Source organism: Pseudonaja textilis, chromosome 1, assembly GCF_049901715.1.
Source record: "Pseudonaja textilis isolate UNSWEBS1 chromosome 1, rPseTex1.2, whole genome shotgun sequence".
NCBI lineage: Eukaryota > Metazoa > Chordata > Lepidosauria > Squamata > Elapidae > Pseudonaja > Pseudonaja textilis.
In genome coordinates, this window is record NC_141990.1 from 11,234,217 (window position 1) to 11,253,973 (window position 19,757).

Genomic DNA, 19,757 nt, shown 5'->3' on the forward strand with positions numbered 1-19,757 from the left:
GAAAGAATAGGCTTTGTCACTGAAAACCTTTCCCTCTGTTGTCTCCTTCATAAATCACATTTTTCAGTGGTCGTTGTAACTTTGAACGGTCGCTAAATGAACTGTTGTAAGTTGAGGACTACCTGTATAGACAATCCTTGACTTACAATCACATTTAGGACCAGAATTTCCATTGCTACAAAATAATTAAATGAGTCGTGCCTGATTTTATTATCTTTTTACCACAGGTATCACCAATGTACTGGTGTTCTCCATAGTTACTGGTACCTCAGAGAATTCATCTGTGTTGTCAGTATCTCACTCAAATGACATGTCATTTTTAGCCTTTCCTTTTCCTCTTCCTGTGTTTATAATAGAAGCAGCAGCCATTTTAAAAAGTGGATTTGATAGTAACTCTGTGGAAAAATGATTGGCGCCTTTTAAAGTAGCTGTCAGCATTCCAGCAACCCCCCATTCCGCCCAATAACTCCGAGACAGACATCTTCTCAAAGGTTCCTTTCTGTTTGGATAGTAACTGGCACAACTGGGGTATCCCGAATCTGAAACTTCCAGGCTTCCTTACAATAAGTAAAAAACTACAAATGCATCTCTTGCACCCATCATCAAATCACATGGCCCAATCACCATCCATTCCAAGTTAAAACTTCCTCTCACTTATGTGCAAAATAACCTGACCTTGAACCAGAAAAAGAATGATGTTATATCTTACTAGATATACTCCAATAAATTCCCCCCCACACACACACTTTCCCAGACTAAAATGTGGCAGTATAATTAATATAGCTTCCAAAGCTGACAGGAGCATCACCATAGACTGAGAAGGTCACATATGGTGATCACATGACCTCGGATGCTACATCGGTCACAAATATATGCCAAATTGCCAAGTGCCCAAATTTTGATCATGTAATCATGGGGATGACCCCTCACATCCCGGACATAAATTGTTTCATCTTCTACCCTCAAAATGACGCTATAGGGCACTGCACACCAGAACAACTAGACACAAGGACAGTTTTTTCCCAAATGCCATCACTCTGCTAAACAAATAATTCCCACAACACTGTCAAACTATTTACTAAGACTTTACTACTATTATTCTTCTCATCCTTCCTATTGCCTGTCTCTTCCCACTTATGACCATAACCTTGTTGCTTGTATCTTTACAGTTTATATTGTTTTATTTAGTTTCCTAGTAGGATTTGATTGCTTATTTAGTATCCTATGACTATCACTAAGTGTTGTATCTTATGAGTCTTGGTGAATATATATTTTATGTACATTAAGAGCATATGCACCAAAGAGAAATTCCTTGTGTGTCCAATCACACTTGATGAATTATTATAAGTGCAAGGACCCGTTGGTTGTAAATTGCTTTTTCCAATGCCATTATAACATTGAATAGTCATTAATGAATGATAAATTGAGGGCTGTCTATACAGGAAGTCCTTGACTTACAACCACAATTGCACCCAAAATTTCCCTTGCTAAGCAAAACATTTGTCAAGTAAAACATGCCCCACTTTACGACCTTTCTTGCCACTGTTGTTAAGTGAATCGCTGCATTTAAGTTAGTAACATAGTAGTAAAGTGACCCTTGACTTTCCCGTTGACTTTGCTTGTCAGATGATCCCAAAAGGTGAATTACATGATCTTATAGGATACTGCAATGGTCCTAAATTGCCCCAGTTTCCAAGGGACTGAATTTTGATCACGGGGATGTTGCAATGTTTGCAAGTGTGAAAAATGGTCATAAGTCACTTTTTTTCGGTGCTGTTTGCACAGTCACTAAACTAATAGTTGTAAATTGAGGACTAGCTGTAACTAGACATGATGCTGAAGCAAAGAATGAGTGGATAAAGATTGTACAAACAGGAGCAGAGGGGCACCTTTAGTTTAACAATATTCCACAGATCTCTCAAGGATGCTATTTACAGGCTAATCTCGTCTGCTAATGTTTCCTATTTCGTAAAAAGCAACAACTTCCACCTCCCTCTGTTTTCTGTGGATCAAAGCAATTTGTTTCTGGAATGATACCTTTCCCTCCCTTCTGGATCGATAGTGTGTGGCAAGGAACCAATAGTCCAAGATTATCTTTGGCTGAGTGATTATTATTATTATTTTGTTTGTTTAAATTGGCAAGTGGCACAAGTGTTGCCGCCACCAAAGATACGTTTGTTTGCTGTGGGGTTTATTTCCTCTCAATCATGGGCTATTTAAAGCAGGGGTTGCCAACCTTTTGGACCTCAGGGACCACCAAACTCATAATTTTAAATCCTGCGGACCAGAGACCCTGGGAAAATCCCCCCAAAAGTCTGCAGGAAAATTTCCTACCCCGTTTTTCTACCAATCAATCATTCTTTATTTGGGACCACAGGATACCATCTCCAGCTCCATTCTCAGGGGAGAGAGAGAGAGAGGGAGAGAGAGACTTTTGGCTTCATGCAAGGAAAGCAGCAGAAGCAGCAGAAGCCTTTCTTTCTCTTCCCCCAAATTCCACCAGAAATGAGTCTTTGTCAGACTTGTCATGCCAGCACAGCCTCTTGGAGCAAGATGCCTTGTAGGATCCCAAAGACTCATTTCTGGTGGAGTTTGGGGGAGAGAAAGAAAGACTTTGTTGCTTTCCTTGCATGCAGCCAAAAGCAGAAGAAGAAAGAAGCAGAAAGAAGCAACCCGGTGGTCAGACAAGGTGTGTGGGGCAAGTGGGACAAGTTCCCACTCTCCACCCTTTCCCCCCCTCCCCTCACTACCTCGTGTTGTTTGCAGTGCAAGCAACACAAGCCTTGTGTTCCCGCGGGCCATATGGGCAGTGCAGCTTTGTGTTCCTGCGCAGCCTGGATTAATTGCTTTGGGGGATGCTTTGGGGTAACATTTCTCTGTGGACCACCAGTGATCCCTGGCCCATTGGTTGGCGACCACTGATTTAAAGGACACCACAACTGTTATTAAGTTACTTTTGTCTCTGAAGCTTGAGGACAGTGGTGTCCAACCCAACTTTAAGACTGATGGACTTCAACTCCCAGAATTCCCCTGCCAGCATGGGAAAACTGCTGAATTTTAGTAAGATTTGTTGTTCTGGCTTGATGTATTTTGAGTGTTGAGGCGAGAATGACCAAATCTTGGACATTTATTTATTAATATTTAGTTCTTTTATGTTGACACCGAGTTTATCAGTGGTGGTTGTTAGGATATGTGCAGAGTAACCCTTGTATAAAAAGGATATGCACACGGAAAACGGTTTATAAGAACAGTTATGAAGAAATATACAGCCACACAGAGTTAAACAAGTTGTATTAATGTTTACTTGAAGAAATAGCACAGCCCAATAAACAGTCCATGTCATACACGTTTTTAACAGTCCAGAAATATCCAGTTATAAAGTCTTTTTTACATCTAGTTATAAATTCTTCTTACCAGTTTCATGTCTTTTACAGCAGACAAATATCAGACCATAATACAACAAATAACCTTTGATATCAACAGAATATCAAAATAAACAGGGTTAGTCAGTGTCAGTCTGTAGTCAGTCGGTATCAGTATCAAGAAAAATCATCAGTGAAAAAGAGAAAGAGAATTAAACCATGATCTATAGCTACCTCTTATGGCAACTTATAGCATAATTAACCAACCAGAACACGACATAATACATTACAGTATTTTTCCTTAAAGCTACAAGCATATATATTTGTAGTTTATATATTGTCAACCCAACTACGTTATTTACATATACATAATAGTGGTCTTCAAAATGCTGAATGGGATGCAGCAGCAATTCCTACGGTGAAAATGTCTAATGAAAAATATACACTGTTTTGCTAATTTCTAGCTTTTAGTTAGCCATCCTGACTAATAGATCATGCTGTTCTAGGTATTTTCCTCCCTTCTCTTAATGGACCAGCAACGTAGGCTGTATGTTTGTTTTTAAAATTGACTATTCCAAAGGTTTAAGGGTTCTTAATGATGTTTACTTTTGCGTGCCATTTGACATAGCCTCCTCTGCTTTGAGCAAAGAGCTATTTGAATCAGTCCGTAATGGCTGTTGCTATTTATATTTATTTATTGCGTCTTACTGTCCCTTCTGACTATATGGAACATCAGATGTCCTCTGATCTATAAGCTATCACCAGGTATGGCTGTTATCATGCAAGCTGCCACAAAGAAAAGCACCTGAAGGCAGGACAAGAAGCAATGGCAGGAAATTTAATCAAGGAGAGAACCAACCTAGAAATAAGGAGAAATTTCCTGACAGTGAGATCAATTCATCGGTGAAATCACTGGCTTTCAGAAGTTGTGGATCCTTCAACATGGAAGTTTTTAAGAAGAGATTGAACAACCATTTGTCTCAAATGGCATAGGGTTTCTATTTTCCACACAACAACCCTATTTAGGTGGGATGGGTTCAGAGGGAGTGACAGGGCCAAAATTACCCAGCTGGGTTTTCATGAATTAAGGTGGAACTAGAACTCTCCATTTGCTGGTGATTGGCTGCCTAAAGCAGGATTAGAATTTTCCATTTCCTGTTGAATGGCCCAAAATCACCCAGCCAGCTTTCATGCCTAAAGCAGGATTAGAACTCACAGCCTTCTGGTTTCTAATCTTATGTCTTCACTGCTAGACCAGACTGGCTTTTGGTATGTTACTTCTAATGATAAGTCAGGTTCTTGGCTTTCTGTGTGGGAGGTTGAAGAAGATTCCATTTCTAGCATCTCCAGTTAAAAGAATCTGGAGCAAATGATGACAAGCCATATCCTGCTGAAAATCCTAGCGAGTCATTGCCAGGAAGAGAGTGAGTCATGGTACTTTGGGATGGGGTTTTTTTTTTTTTTGAATGAAAAGTGGACTAAAATATTTTTTGCAAATAATACAGCTGTATCTGGAGATCCAGATTGACATCTACTTATAGCCCATAGAAACAAATTGTGTTTGTGCTGATCTACCTCTTCCAACCAAACCTACCTCACTGAGTTATTTTTATGTGGATACAGTGAGAGGTAATTTGTGGGCAAACCACTGAGTTTCCTCGAGGGAAGGAACTCAGGGAATTAAACAACCTGTCTTTTATTAGGCTTTAAAATGCTTTTATTTTGTCACCTGCAAAAATTAGGGAGCATGTGTAAAATCCATAAATGCTTTAATTTTGAATATGCTGCTCTGGCATATTGATTGCGGAATTCGGCAAGTGAGTCCATGTACCTTACATTGGCCAAATTTGAAAAACACTGGTTTAACCCTACGTGAAAATCCAGCATTAGTTTAACTTGTTTAATTAATTAATTAGTTAATTAGTACAACTTAACATTATGCCTATCAGTTTCAATTCCTATGAATTACCTTTTACATTCTTTTCATTTTCAGGTCAAGCAAATAATGGAAGAAGCTGTCACCAGGAAGTTTGTGCATGAAGACAGCAGTCATATCATTGCCCTGTGTGGTAAGCGATGAAAGGGGCACCTTTTGGCCCTGCCCTTGCGATATTTCTGCTTTGTGAACATATTTTGCTATCAGTGGTATCCCAGTGATATCACAATATCCCAGAATAGAGCCAAGAGATATGTTCGGAATCCTTGTCTCAGGTCCCCAGAAGACACAGCCTACTTACTTGAATTTACTTCTTATTTACTCCAGTGTTTCCCAGCCTTAGCAACTTTAAGATATGTGAACTGCAACTCCCAGAATTCCACAAATAGTCTTGCTGAGTGCGGAATTCTGGGAGTTAAAGTCCACATATCCTCAAACTGCTACGGTTAGGAAACGCCGATTTATTCAAACCAATTCTCTGGCACGAAAAGTAGACCACTCAGTGAGCCATATGGGTTAAAATACAGTCGGCTAATTTGTGAATCACTGTGTTTTCTGAATAGAACAAGCACAAGTTAGTATGATGTAGTGGATAAAATACTGGATTAAGACTAGGGTCAGTCTTAAGCTCCCTGTGGACATTTTGCCTAGTCCATCTTTCTCAGCTTGGCCTACTTACAGAGTTGTGGTTTGGGAGATAAAATTAAATTATAACCCTTTGAGGTCCTGCAGTCAAGGCAAATTATTGATCTAATAGTCACATGTTTATCTATTTTGTCCCACTGTACCTTCTGAAATCCAGTTGGGGATGATGGTTGCAGGTAGATTAGGGATACGAGACTCAAATTTGTGTCACCCTGAACCATGGAGGCTCACTTCATGATGTGGAGCCTGTAAGTTTATCTCAGCCAATTCTACCTCACCGTTTTTTCATGGGGAAAAATAAGATGATAAAGTGCTGTGAATGCTGCCTTGGATTCCTACAGGAAAAATCAAGCTACAAATTTAATAAATAAAATAGACCATCTTATGCCTGAAAGAATGACCAATCCACAGCCTTGTAAGCATGGTGGGGTCACAATTTTGAGCAAGGACCATGAAACTTTTAAGACCAGGGCTGGGAACTACTGTAGTAGAGTAGAGCCTTCTTACAAATCCAAAACTTTGACTTGGGGAATCTGCCTGAAAAGACCATTTTGACTGAAGAGAGGACACGATGCTCTAGAGCAGTGTTTTTCAACCTTGGTTACTTTAAGATGTGTGGACTTCATCTCCCAAAATTCCCCAGCCAGCATGCTGTCTAGGGAATTCTAGAAGTTGAAGTCCACATATTTTAAAATTGCCTAGACCGGCAAACACTGCACTAAACAGCATTTCATTGTTTTTGTATTTTATTTGAATATTTTGGGTTTTGATTAAAATGTTCATTTAAAATGTTAGTGTTATATGGCATTCTGTTTTGCTTTATTTTATTTGCTGTGTAATTGGCTTATTTTGTCTCCCTTTGGTTGTCCTATGTAAACTCTGCCATTTAACTCAACAAAATTTGGTAAATGAAGAATTGGATGGCATTCAGTTATCTAAGGGTTTGATCAATGCTTCATTTTACCCAAAATTTGCTTATCTATCTATTTCTCTTTCTGGGAGTAATTGATTTTCATAGCCAAGTCACAAAATCACTGGGTGAAGATTTGCATCCTTTTTTTTTATTTTTTTTTATGAATGCAGCATTTGTATATTTTGGAAATAGTATTTTTCCCTCAACTGATAGTATAACAAAAGAAAGGAAAAAAAAAACAAAGGAAACACAAACAGTGTGTGTGTGTTTTTCTCTCTCACTTTGGAATAATAACAAATGCAGCTGTTCAGAGACACAGTTGCTTAATCCAGACACAATGTGCGTTTATTTTTATCTCATTCTGAACCATTCTTCCTTCTCCTCTCCTTTTTTCATTAAAAAAAATGTTCACAGCTGTGAAATCAGAAACTGCCATGCCAAGGCTAATCATTGTCAAATGCCCCAGTGATTTATTTGAAGTGTGGTTACAGAGATCAAGCCAGCTTCTAAAATAAAAAAAAGTTTGTCTATCTTGTTTCTACTCCATTGTAGTAAAAAGGAATTGTAATCTGCCAAACCATGATTGGAAATGGGGAAGTGAAATTTGTTCCAAAGCTGCTTTTCAAAAGGCAACTGGACTTTCTTGGGGAGTTTTTCTTGAAAACATTTCACTTCTTATCGTGAAGCTTCATAAGCTTCAGTAAAGTATATTCTTGGCAAAAAAACCCACAAATGGCCAGGAATCTTTCTTTGCTGGATGACTGAGTGGCACAGTTGACAGTTATATTCTTGTGAATAAACTGTGAATTTTAGATGTCAAAATACACCATAACAATTCACATTATCTTCTCCACAGATGGGCTTATCTGTAAGCATAAAGAGTAATACTTATTTTTAAAACACTCATATATCCCATATATTCTTGCAGATAAGCCCATCTGGGGATAAGCTGACCCTTATTAACCAAAATACCATGAAAAATGAATAATCCATGGATTACCTATGATTAAGGCAATTGTGAAAATTAAAACACACAGACATTTTGAAGGTCGGCTTATCTGTGGATAGTATGTTTTTCACGGTAATTTGCTTAAAAATTCCAGAGTTGGTTAATCTGTAGATGGATTCATATGCAAGCATATTTAGTTTTTAAAAATATACAGGGTAGGCATGAAACATATAATAATATGAAGGGGCATCAGACAACTTCTATGAACCTAGAGCTTTGAATTATGTGTCCAAATCTATAAACCATAGTCTTCTAGAAGGTACAGTATGAAGCATTGGCCACAAGGAAGAAGGCTGGTGACATCATAGTCATTAAAAACCTCAATTTTTCTAACAATAGACAGTATAAAGGATGTAGCTTTTTGTTATATCTGAAATGGGTCGAAATAGAAATCTAAGATGTGATCTCCACAGTGTTATGCAAGGTTTGTGCCTCTGCGTCTCCTCTTAACATGCTGAAACAGGGAAGAAGAGCATCCTTGTGGTTTGAGATGGTTATTCTTAGATGTGGCCCCCTTTCCCAAGATGAAAAGAATAGCAGCACTTTATAGAAGAGTCAGCAGAGCTGAAGGACATCCGGTTGGGAAAAGCTGAATAAGATTTGAGGGCTGACTGAAATGCCCTAGAGTCAGACATCACTGTCAGGTAAACCTTTACATACATGTACATACATATACATACATACATGGATACATACATATATCCATATATGTAAAGGTTTCCCTGTTGTGTTCGACTCTAGGGGACGGTGCTTATATCCATTTCTTGGCTGAGGGAGCCAGCATTGTCCAAAAACAATTTCCATGGTCATGTGGCCAGCATGGCTATGTGCCAAAGGTGCATAGATTGCTGTAATCTTTCCACCGAAGTGGTACCTATTTATCTACTTGCATTTGCATGTTTTCAAACTGCTTGGTGGGCAGGACTGGGGCAAATAATGGGCGCTCACCCCGTTGCGCAGAGTTCAAGTCTTGAACCTGCCTGCCTCAGCATCTTTAACCACATCTATCTATCTATCTATCTATCTATCTATCTATCTATCTATCTATCTATCATCTATCTACTGTCTATCTACTATATCTGTCTCTATCATCTGTTGTCTGTCATCTATCTACTATATATCCGTTTATTATCTGTTTCTATCTATCAATCTATCATCTGTTTTGTATCTATCTATATCTAACATCTATTCTCTACATCTGTCTGAACCTACCTACCTACCTACCTACCTATCTTAGCCTAGCAAATAGATGAAAATAGCAAATTGTACAGCCATTCGGTTGATACTTAGAACAACTGGGTGAGGTAGGCCCACAGATCACCTCAGGATGTCTCATGATTCAGTGTGCACTTTGCAATCTGTTTGAGCGGATCATTTCCTTTGCTGTTGTGTGGCATTGAGAAGGTTATTAGATTTGATCAACACCTGCTGTTCTAAGCTAGTTGCTTTTTATACTGACTCATCATTTTAAGGATGAAAAAAGAGAAAGAGAGAGATTCCTGCCTTATTAATCACAGGGCTTGTATTTTTTTAAAATTGATGGACAAAAAAAGTTAGCTCTTTCCGCTGCATGTTGATAGTAACAAGTCCTTCCCGGATAGGATAATTCAAATAATTAGATGCACTTTCTGAAGAATTGGTTTTTGTTTGCTTGTTTGTTTCAATAATGGGTAACAAGTGAAGGTTTTTGATTAGAGATTCTTAGTCTTTATTGCCAGAGACTCTTTTGAGACGGACGCATTCTTGAGAAAATATATTTAAATGCATAAAATAGCATGCATAGATGTATAGATGCAGATAGGATGTCCTTGACTTATGACCACAATTTGGACCAGAATATCCAGAATTTCTATTGTTAAAGAAGGTGGCTGTTAAGTGAATGGTGCCTGATTTTATGACCTTTTTTTGCCATGCAAATCACTGCAGTCATTAAATGAATTGTGTGATTGTTAAGCAAATCTAACTTTCCCCATTGACTTTGCTTATCAGGAGACGGCAGGGAAGGCCACAATTGTGATCCCATGATTGTTGTAAATACACACCAGCTGTATAATATGCTTGCTTCCTATTTACTATTAGGTAAGTGCCCATCAAGGTGTCCGTGGGCACCATGGTAGTAATCCAGAGGTGATGTCCAAATCCAACCACCAGCCTCACCTAAGGCATTTTTTTGAGTGCAGGTGCTACGACATCCAGATTAGCTTCCTGGATTTGTGTTTGGAGATTAGATTAGATTAGATCAGACAGAGGAATTCGTGTTTGTGCAAACCTGTCTCCAGCCCATCCAGAAACTGACTCTTTTAAATGCAGCTTTAGCAATTAAACCTGCCACTCATCCCCTGACCAAACCTACTCTGCTTTGGAGTACTGCATCCAGTTTTGGTCACTGTATTTATAATACGGTGGAAAGAGTGCAGAGAAGAGCTACAAAGATGATTAGAAGGCTGGAAGCTAAAACACATGGGGAACAGTTGCAGGAATTGGGTGTGTCTAGTCTAGTGAAAAGAAGGGCTGGGGGTTACATGATAGCAGTCTTCCAATATTTGAGGGGCTGCCATAAAGAAGAGGAGGCCAAGCTATTCTTCAAATCACCTCAAGGCAGGACAAGAAGCAATGGATGGAAACTAATCAAGCAGAGATGCTAGAGACCACAAATTATTTCATTGCCAAAGATCCTTAATTTTATGAAAAGCTCCATTTCAGTTAGAGCAGGGGTGTTAAACTCAAGACTCATTGGGCGGATCTGGCCTGCAAAGGTGCTTAGATCTAGCCAGGGGTGGGATTCTACCAGTTCGGACCAGTTCTATAGAACCGGTTGTTACAATTCTGTGCAGTTCAGAGAACCGACAAATTGTGCCCCTGGCTGGCCCCTCCCCTTTCTACCCTCCCCTCCCCTCCCTGGCCAGTCAGTCTTTATTGTGCATGCGCAACATTGTGCACATGCCTGACATCCCTGATGGCATTATCCCCTGCCCAGTCACTCCTTAAGGTATTTCTTTTTTTCCCCTCCCGACGATCGCCTCTTCCGATGATCAGCTGTGCCGGGATCCCCCTCGCTGTATTACTGCTTTGCTCAGGAGGCTTTCCTGAGGCCCAGGAGGCAAAAAGGGGCACATGGGGTGTTTGTGCTGCCCCCAGGGGTGGGATTCAAAATTTTTAACAACCAGTTCTGTGGGCGTGACTTAGGTGGTGGGGAGTGGCTTGGTGGTCATGTTATTGGCTGGCCCTGGCCAACTCAGTATCACTCACCTCGAGACATGCATCTCCTCTCCTGGCCTCTCATGACTGTGGGGATGCTGCAACAGTCGTAAGTGTGAAAAATGGTCACAAGTCACTTTTTTCAGTGCCATTGTAACTTTGAATGGTCACTCCACAGAAGCAAAGTACCAGCAAAGGAGCGGGAAAAACTCCAGAGAAGTTTCAGAGACAGGAAGTCTAATCCTGCCAAGACTGTAATAAGGGTTAACGGAGAGGCAGTTTCTGTAAGCAACACCAGAATGTTTGTTTCCTGCCTTCCTTACAGGATTAGGCCAGTAATTTCTTCTAACAACCGGTTCTCCGAACTGCTTAGCATGAACAACTGGTTCTAGAGAATAGGTGCGAACTGGTAGAATCCCACCCCTGGCTGCCTCCCCCCCGACCCGTGCGTTCCATTTTTTGCCTTCCTGGACCTCAGGGAAGCTTCCAGAGAGCAAAAATACTCCCTCAGGAGGCTTCCCTGAGGCCCAGGAGGCCAAAAATAAAGAGTGCGGGGTGGTGTTGCTGCAAAAAATGAAGAAGCCACGCCCTCCCAGTCACATAACCATGTCTACCTAGCCACACCCACAGAACCGGTTGTTAAAAAATTTGAATCCCACCCCTGGATCCACTCTGGAAATAGTGAAGGACTGGTCCACAGTGCCTCTGCCAGTGAAAACGGAGCCTCGGTTGCAGGAGGCTGGGGTGGGCTGCAGGAGGCTGTCGCGGCTGAAAACGGAGCCTGAAAACGGAGCTGGACATGCCTCCCCCAGCTCTCCCCCCGAAGTCAAACACAACCCTAGTGTAGCCCTCAGTGAAATCAAGTTTGATACCCCTGAGTTAGAGGTTAATAAAAACAAAGTTGTTATTCTTCTCCTCATCCATTGCCCCCCGCTTCCGTGAATATCCTTTGTTCCAAATATCCTCTTCCAGAGTGATGGTTGAATGAGAGAACATGTTAAACATACTTGAAATACAACAGTTAGCGGTTGATTTGATGCAATTCACGGGTGAATTAGGATGATCAAAGCAGGTAAAACTGTTAACGTTGGCCAAAACAAAAATTCTTCCAAATCTATGATCAAAAGCAAATGATGATGTGGCTTGATTTGGTTAAGCTTAGTTGTTTGTGCGAACATAACTATACAGTTAACGAACAGCTGTTTATGGTTTAACATATTGGGTCAATCATCGGCAGATTTTGGAAGCTAGTAGGGCACATCTGGAATTTTAACTCAACAAAAGGTCATGGGTGGTATTTGGTGTGACAGAAAACACTATTGTACAGGTAGTCCTCAACTTACAACCACAATTGAGCCCAATATTTCTTTGCTAAGAAATTTGTTAATTTGTTAAAAGAATTTTGCCCCATTTTATGACATTTCTTGCCACACTTATCATAGCAATAGCAATAGCACTTAAGACTTATATGCTGCTTCACAGTGCTTTTCAGACCTCTCTAAGTGGTTTACAGAGTCAGCATATTGCCCCCAACAATCTGGATCCTCATTTTTACCAACTTGAAAGGCTGAGTCAACCTTGAGCCTGGTGAGATTCGAACTGCCAAATTGCAGTCAGCTGGCAGTCAGCAGAAGCAGCCTGCAGTACTGCACTCTAACCACTGCACCACCGCATCTCTTAAATGAATCACTGCAGTTGTTAAGTAAATCTGGCTTCCCCATTGACTTTCCTTGCAAAAGGTGATCACATGACCCCAGAATATTACAACCGCTGTAAATATGAGTCAGTTGCCAAGCATCTGAATTCTGATCAGATGACCATGGAGGTGCTTCTCCTCCCCTGGCCCCTCATGACAGTGGGGATGCTGCAATGGTCGTATGTGTGAAAAAACATTATAAGTCACGTTTTTCAATGCTGCTGTGACTTCAGATGGTCATTGAATGAACTGTTGTAAGTCAAGGATAACCTGTAACCCAGTGCACACACTTCCAAACAAAGCCCTGGACTGCCACTTGCCCTTTTATCTTCTAAGAATACCTCCCAGGAATGTGGAGGAGGCTTGGAAGCATCCTAAGTAAAAGAGGAGAAGTTAACTCCTTTTTGTTAGCCAACTTGTGGTTGCTAAGCTCCTCTGATTACTTCTGGGAATCTAACCAACCACCTGGCCTGACATGTGGGGAGGTTCCTGTGATAATTGCACTGAAACAACCCGCAGGAGACATCTGTCCGGGTGTTGTGATCACACCATGACCAACTGGACCAAGAAAGACCAAGCTGTTTGGGAAAAATGGCATTTTCCTTGGCACTGACTCCCGGATAATATATTTAGCTTGTTTTCCGTCTCATTGGGATCCTTGCAAGCATGTTCCATTTCACACACACACACACACACTGAGTGAGTCACTTGCTGCAAGCACAGGGCTTAGCTCTGGGTTTGTGTGTGTGTGTGTGTGTGTGTGTGTGTGTTCTCGATCTTATGCCATTACATCACTTGGCAAGTGCAAGAGGAAATGGTCAGCGGTGTCTGGCGTCTCATTTATTTGCCCATTCATAAATTCGGATCACATGGTTACCTGTATCTTAAAGCTGCCAAGATGACAACACGCTGACTTTGAGAAACAAATTCACAGTGAAAATTGTTGCTTCAGTGGCAATTCATTATGACAAATCTCTCTTACTTTCACTAGATTGTGTGTCTTAAGACCAGATTTTGGGTGAAAACCACAGTGAGAAGATGAACAGAATGGAATGGAATAGGATAGAATAGCTGGAAGGGACCTTGGAGATCTTCTAGGCCAACCCCCCTCCCATCTCAAGCAGGAAAATCTATACCATTTCAGACAAATGGTTGTCCAATCTCTTCTTAAAAACTTCCAGTTTTTCACAACTTCTGAAGGCAAGTTGTTCCACAGATTCATTGTTCTAACAGGAAATTTCTTCTTAGTTCTAGGTTGTTTTTGAAGTCAACCACTCTGAATAAAATGATATATTGGACAACCTTCAGATCTGACTTAGTAGTGGTCTTATGTTTTATTTGCCAGTCTGCTTTCCAGATGATTGGTTTTTGTTCAGATGGAAGTGATGTTCTGCTTGGCTTTAGTAAAATCAGTAGGGGTAGATTGCAGTGCACATTCTATCAGTTTAATTCTCTCTTTCCCACTGTACACATACTTTTATAATTTACATGTGGGACTCCATCGTAGTTATCTCTCTTACCAATAAAGGAAAGTATTTGTAGCTCAAGGTTGAAATGATTTCGCAGTTCAGTTGTTTTCTTGCAGATGTTCTATTACCTAAACTAGTTAACATCAGTGCAGTTGATATAATCTAGTTTGGGTAATAAAACGTCTGCAAGAAAACAGTAACAGTAACAGGGATGCAAGGGACCTTGGAGGTCATCTAGTTCACCCCCCTGCTCATCCAGGAGACCTATATTATTTCTGACACATGGCTGTTCAGTCTCTTAAAAGTCTCCAGCGATGGCACACCCACAACTTCCAAAGGAAATTTGTTCCACTGGTTGATCGTTCTCACCGATAGGAAGTTTCTCCTTCATTCCAGGTTGCTTCTTTCTTTGGTTAGTTTCCATCCATTGTTTCTTATCTTGCCTTCAGGTGTTTTGGTAAATTGTCAACCCTGAAGCTTGCTATGGGACTATTACTTGGAACCCTGAAATCGATAAGTTGGCCTCCTCTTCTTGTGGCAGCCCTTCAAGTATTGGAAGCCAAGCTCAGAGAGCACCAAGGACTGTTGCTTTTTTTTTCATCTTCTGAATGATGGCGCGCGTGTGTGTGTGTAATTTGGTGCACCCTTTGGGGGGGAAAAGTGGGGTCCCTCTGCTTTGCTTTGCTTTAGCTATGACTTTTGAATAACGCACTATTGGCTTCGTTCATTTGACACAAGCAAACTACCTCATGGTTTAGCATTGTGAAGGACATACTGAAGATGAAGCTGAGATACTTCTGCCATCAAATGAGAAGAGAGGAGTCCTTGGGAAAGACCCTGATACTGGGAAAGCAAAAGGAGAAGCGGGTGACAGAGGGATGAGATGGTTAACTAGTGTCATCGACACAATGAACATGAATTTGTGCCAACTCTGGGAAATGATGGAGGGCAAGGGGACCTGGAATGCTGTGTTTCATGGGTCATTAAGAGTCTGACACAACTTAGCAACCAAACAACAGCATCATGATTTAGAAACAGGTCAACATTTTACTTGGGGAACACATATTTGGCTAATGCTCCAACCCCCAATTTGGCCTCCAGCTCACAAAATTGCTTCTCTTCTTCCACCCCATCCTGACTCCTCCACATGGTCCCTCTGAGAGCAAACAACCATCTTGTTTGAAGTACCGCTGCCAGACCCAGTTATATAAGCCTGCTCGGGTTGTTTCTGAAAACCTCCGGAGACACTGCATCGTTAGAGCTTTAAAATTAGAATTTTAATATGATTCCAAAGAGCTCTGTTTCTCTCTCAGCGCAAGCAGCAGCAGCGGCGGCAGCTCTAACTCTGACTGAAGCCACCATGCCCCTTGTAATGCTAATGTCTGAATGGGAAAACAACATCTTTTTCACTTAGCATTTACTAAAGATATGGGAAACAAAGTATTCCCAGGGTGCCTATAAAACAGCAATTTAGCGCCATAATTCTCCAAATAGGGTTTCCGTTGCAGCAAACCAACAGGGAGAGGAGGATGTAGCTTGCAAGGAGCCATTTTGCATGTGTGCGTGTGCATACAGACATGCGTGCCTCTGTCTCTTCTAGGTTTCTAAGCAATCTTCCATCTGGTGTCCCATTTTCAGGTGGGTGACAAAGAATTATGTGGGAAACCGAAGTTCCTTGCAACTAGTAGAAAACCTTTGGATTTTTTGACCCCCTACAAAGCCCAATTGCCTATTTATAAATTTTAAGAATTTAAGAAGGCGTAATCTACCCATTTGCAGCAAAATAATAAAATCTTAGAGCCCCTTAAAGATGATTATTTTGACTAAGGTATATGTAGCCATAAACACTGTACCACATTGGGTTATGTTTAGATGCAGGTATCTCTTTCAGATCCATCAGAGATCATTTAGAGGCAGGGTCTTCTCCATTTCCCCCCACTGTAATTGTCAAGTCTTTAATTTGGGCCCAGTTTGCACCGCCTCTCAGAAGAGAGAGGCAGAAAACTGTTTTTTCTCTCTCTTCTCATTGATGGAGTAGAAGACTGGCAAGCAGAAATGGCTTAGCCTATTGTTCTCTGGCTGAGATATACAGTATGTCTGTTCGTTACATAGCCAGTTTGATGCAGTGGTTAAGGAGCTGGCCTGGAAAAGGAAAGCTATCTGGGTGATTCTGAGCCAATCAGTCTCCTTCAGCCAACTCAATTAGAATTAGAATTAGAATTCTTTTATTGGCCAAGTGTGATTGGACACACAAGGAATTTGTCTTGGTGCAGATGCTCTCTGTATACATAAAAGAAAAGATACAACATCACTGTTGTTGGGAAAGGAGAATATTGGGTATGTTCACTGCCTTGAGTTACTTGTAAAGTAATAAAGATGGGATAAAAGCCTAATAAGCAAATATTAAAGATTCCTGTCCCATCTCTATTCCGGCATGCATAATACTTCCTCTTCTAGTTTTCCCATAACAACTCTGTGAGTAGGTTGGGCTGTGTAGATAGTGTCCCAGGTCAGGATGAAGGCCCTGCTAATAATTGCATCAGCTAATAATTGCAAAACTAAAATAGTGTGAATTCCACTTAACTTTTTTTTTTGTAGCTTAGCATGTTGCACAAACCCAATCTATTAAGGGAGAGGTGTCTAACCTTGGCAAGTTTAAGACTTCTGGACTTCAACTCCCCGAATTCCCCAGTCAGTCATGTTGGCTGGGGAATGCTGGGAGTTGAAGTCCAGAAAACCTAAAAGTTGCCAAGATTGGATACCCTTGGTTTAAGGAGATGTGTAAAATCTGTATATTGCATAAACACCCCTCACATACATCTTGGGTTTAATCTACTAACCAGATTAATCATGTTGCATGATTGGGTTGGATGAATTTTGTGGTTAAGGATGGACTTCAATCTGGGTTTATCCAGTCCTGTTCTAAAATGTTCCTCAGGACTCTGCACTCAAATGATGGTTTCAGTCCAGATCAACGCAACAAGCTTGTGGGACAACAGGTTCTCCATCCCCATGTCTCTCTTGTTTTAGCCTCCTGTTTCTTCACCGTGTCTGAACCATCTACCAGCTGCCTCTGTCCATTTGAAAAGACAGAAAATGCAGATGGACTTGCCTGGCTAAAGTGAATCTCTCAAGGGTGATACAAGAGTGCGGTTGTGTCTTGTATAATTGAACCAGCCCTGTTCTGAATTTCCAGTTTGCTGCCGTCATTCCAGTGATTATGGGAGCTTTGGTAACATCCCCAGTGCTGGGGTGGAGGAAATATTCATAAGTGTCAGTCCATTAAGGGCTATTAATAACTGCTGGCAATCTCAATAGAAAGGAAGTGCATGGCAGGAATGAGAAAACAGCTCAGATCTCTAGATATCTGTGTGGGCTGTAGAGAAGACAGCAATGGAAAATTTATCTCGTGGGCAGAAGCAAGCGGTGAGCCCACCTGCCTCTCTCTGAAAGACGCTGGTTATCAGGCTCTTGACATGAGGAAGAAGTGCCCTGTGAGAAATGCTGAGCTAGACTGGCTGTTAGGAATGTGGGTCACCTTGGGATGGAAATATATAAACCAAGATAGACATTTTAAAACTGTATCTTTGAGAAATTGCGAGACTGTAATTGGGTGTGTTTTCTCAAACGGCCATAAGATGGAGCCAGAAACCTGGGTTATCTTAGTCTTAGTCTCAGAAGAGAGTGTAAGTAAGTCTCTATTTCCTTCTGTTGGAGAGTATTGCCATTCCTTCTATTGACTGCTATTTTTGGATTTGATGTAAGTCTGATACTGAACTGTTTTTGACACTGGACTTTGTTATTGGATTATCCCTGGATGAAAACTGACTGATTTAACCTGTGAATGACTTTGGACTGCTTGTTTGAACTTTGCTTAAATGTTTCTGGAAGTAAAAACCTATATTTACTGTACAGTGTATCTGTGTGCTGTGTTTGTATTATTCAAACACTACTCTCAAAATACGTCTCCCTGTATGCGCTCATTCTCCTAACGGGGAATCACCTCAACACTGGTTATGGTCCCAGGCCATACCAGGCTCAGATAACTGAGAGTTAGTGTGAATGCACAGTACTGTATACAGACAGCTGTTTACTGTTTAATTGTGGGTTACTATCCTGGTAAAGATGGCACAAGTCACTTCAACAAGTCTATCACTGATAACCCGGTTGGATGGAACAAACTATGTTTCCTGGTCTATGAAGTGCAGTCTACTTCTGCGTAGAGAAGGGTTATGGAATGTAGTTCAACACCCACCGGATGTAAATGCTTGGGATCCAGAAAATGAGGATGATGCCAAGAAGCTTGGGGACTTTAAACAGAACAACGAACGAGCTCTTTGTATAATTGGACTAACACTGAGTGACCAGCAGCTAGTCCATATTTGTGGAGAAGAGTCTGCTGCTAAGTGTTGGGAGAATTTGAAGAGGATTTATGTTCGTGACAGTGTAGGTGCACACATACATCTTACACATAAACTGTTTAGAGCACATCTTCTGAAAGGTAGAAATATGTTAGTTCATTTGAACTTCATGAAAATAACTTTTCAAGAGCTACATGAAAAGGAATTAATATTTTCAGAACTGCATCAAGTTTACATCATTCTTTCCTCTTTGGATGAAAGTTATGATGACTATGTATCTTCACTGGAAGTCCTGCCCAGAGATAAACTGACATTGACTGACATAACTGGAAGGTTGTTAGAAGAAGCAAGAAGATGGCTGGATAGAAACCAACTGAGGAAGGAACAACCACAAGAAGAGGATTTGTCTTCAACTGCCTATACTGTTAGGAAATGTTTTTCTTGTGGGGCTAGGGGACATATAATTAGATTCTGTAAAAAGGAAAAAAGACAGAATGCTGGTAATCACCAGAAGGCCAAGAGTTTAGCTATGTCTAGCAATTCAACTGTAAACCATGATTTGTGGATTGTTGATAGTGGAGCATTGCAATGCATTACTAAAGACAGAATAAGGTTTATAAAGATGTCTACACGTAAACAACATGTATCATTGGCAAATGGATGGAAGCTTAAAGCATCAGGTGAAGGTACTACATATTGTTCTTGTATAAACAAACATTTAACTATGTTATATATACCTAAACTGAAATTTAATTTATTATCAGTAAGGGCTTTAGTTAATATTGGTTATGTAGTAATCTTTAGGGGAGATAACTGTATAATAGAGAAAGAGGGTAAAAGTGTTACTGCTACTTTAGAGAATGATTTATATGTGATACATGATGATCAGTTGAAGATGGCCAACTCAGTTTACAACAATGGTAAGCTACATGATGAATGTATACATTTACTACATAGACGTCTAGGGCACATTAATTTCAAAATGCTCAAACAAACTGTTGAATTGTCAGAGAGAGTAAAATTGAAACCCTGTAGCAAGAATTTAAACTGTAATGCTTGTAGCCAAGAGAAGAGTAAGGTTACTCCTGCAAACAGACTAAATGGGTTTAAGACCAAAGAACCTTTAGAGGTTGTTTTTGCTGACATCATTGGTCCTAAAAAACCAAGT

At 40.6% G+C, this 19,757-nt stretch overlaps 1 protein-coding gene across 3 annotated transcripts in view; it reads left to right on the forward strand.

Annotated features, from left to right (window-relative positions):
- Nucleotides 1-19,757, forward strand: part of SGSM2 (small G protein signaling modulator 2) — a 135,076-nt gene that overhangs the window by 17,359 nt on the left and 97,960 nt on the right. For all 3 annotated transcript variants that reach the window (XM_026710171.2, XM_026710173.2, XM_087926096.1), the window contains exon 2: nt 5,356-5,431. In XM_026710171.2, coding sequence (XP_026565956.1) covers nt 5,356-5,431 — 76 coding nt within the window. The remainder of the gene's footprint in view (nt 1-5,355; nt 5,432-19,757) is intronic.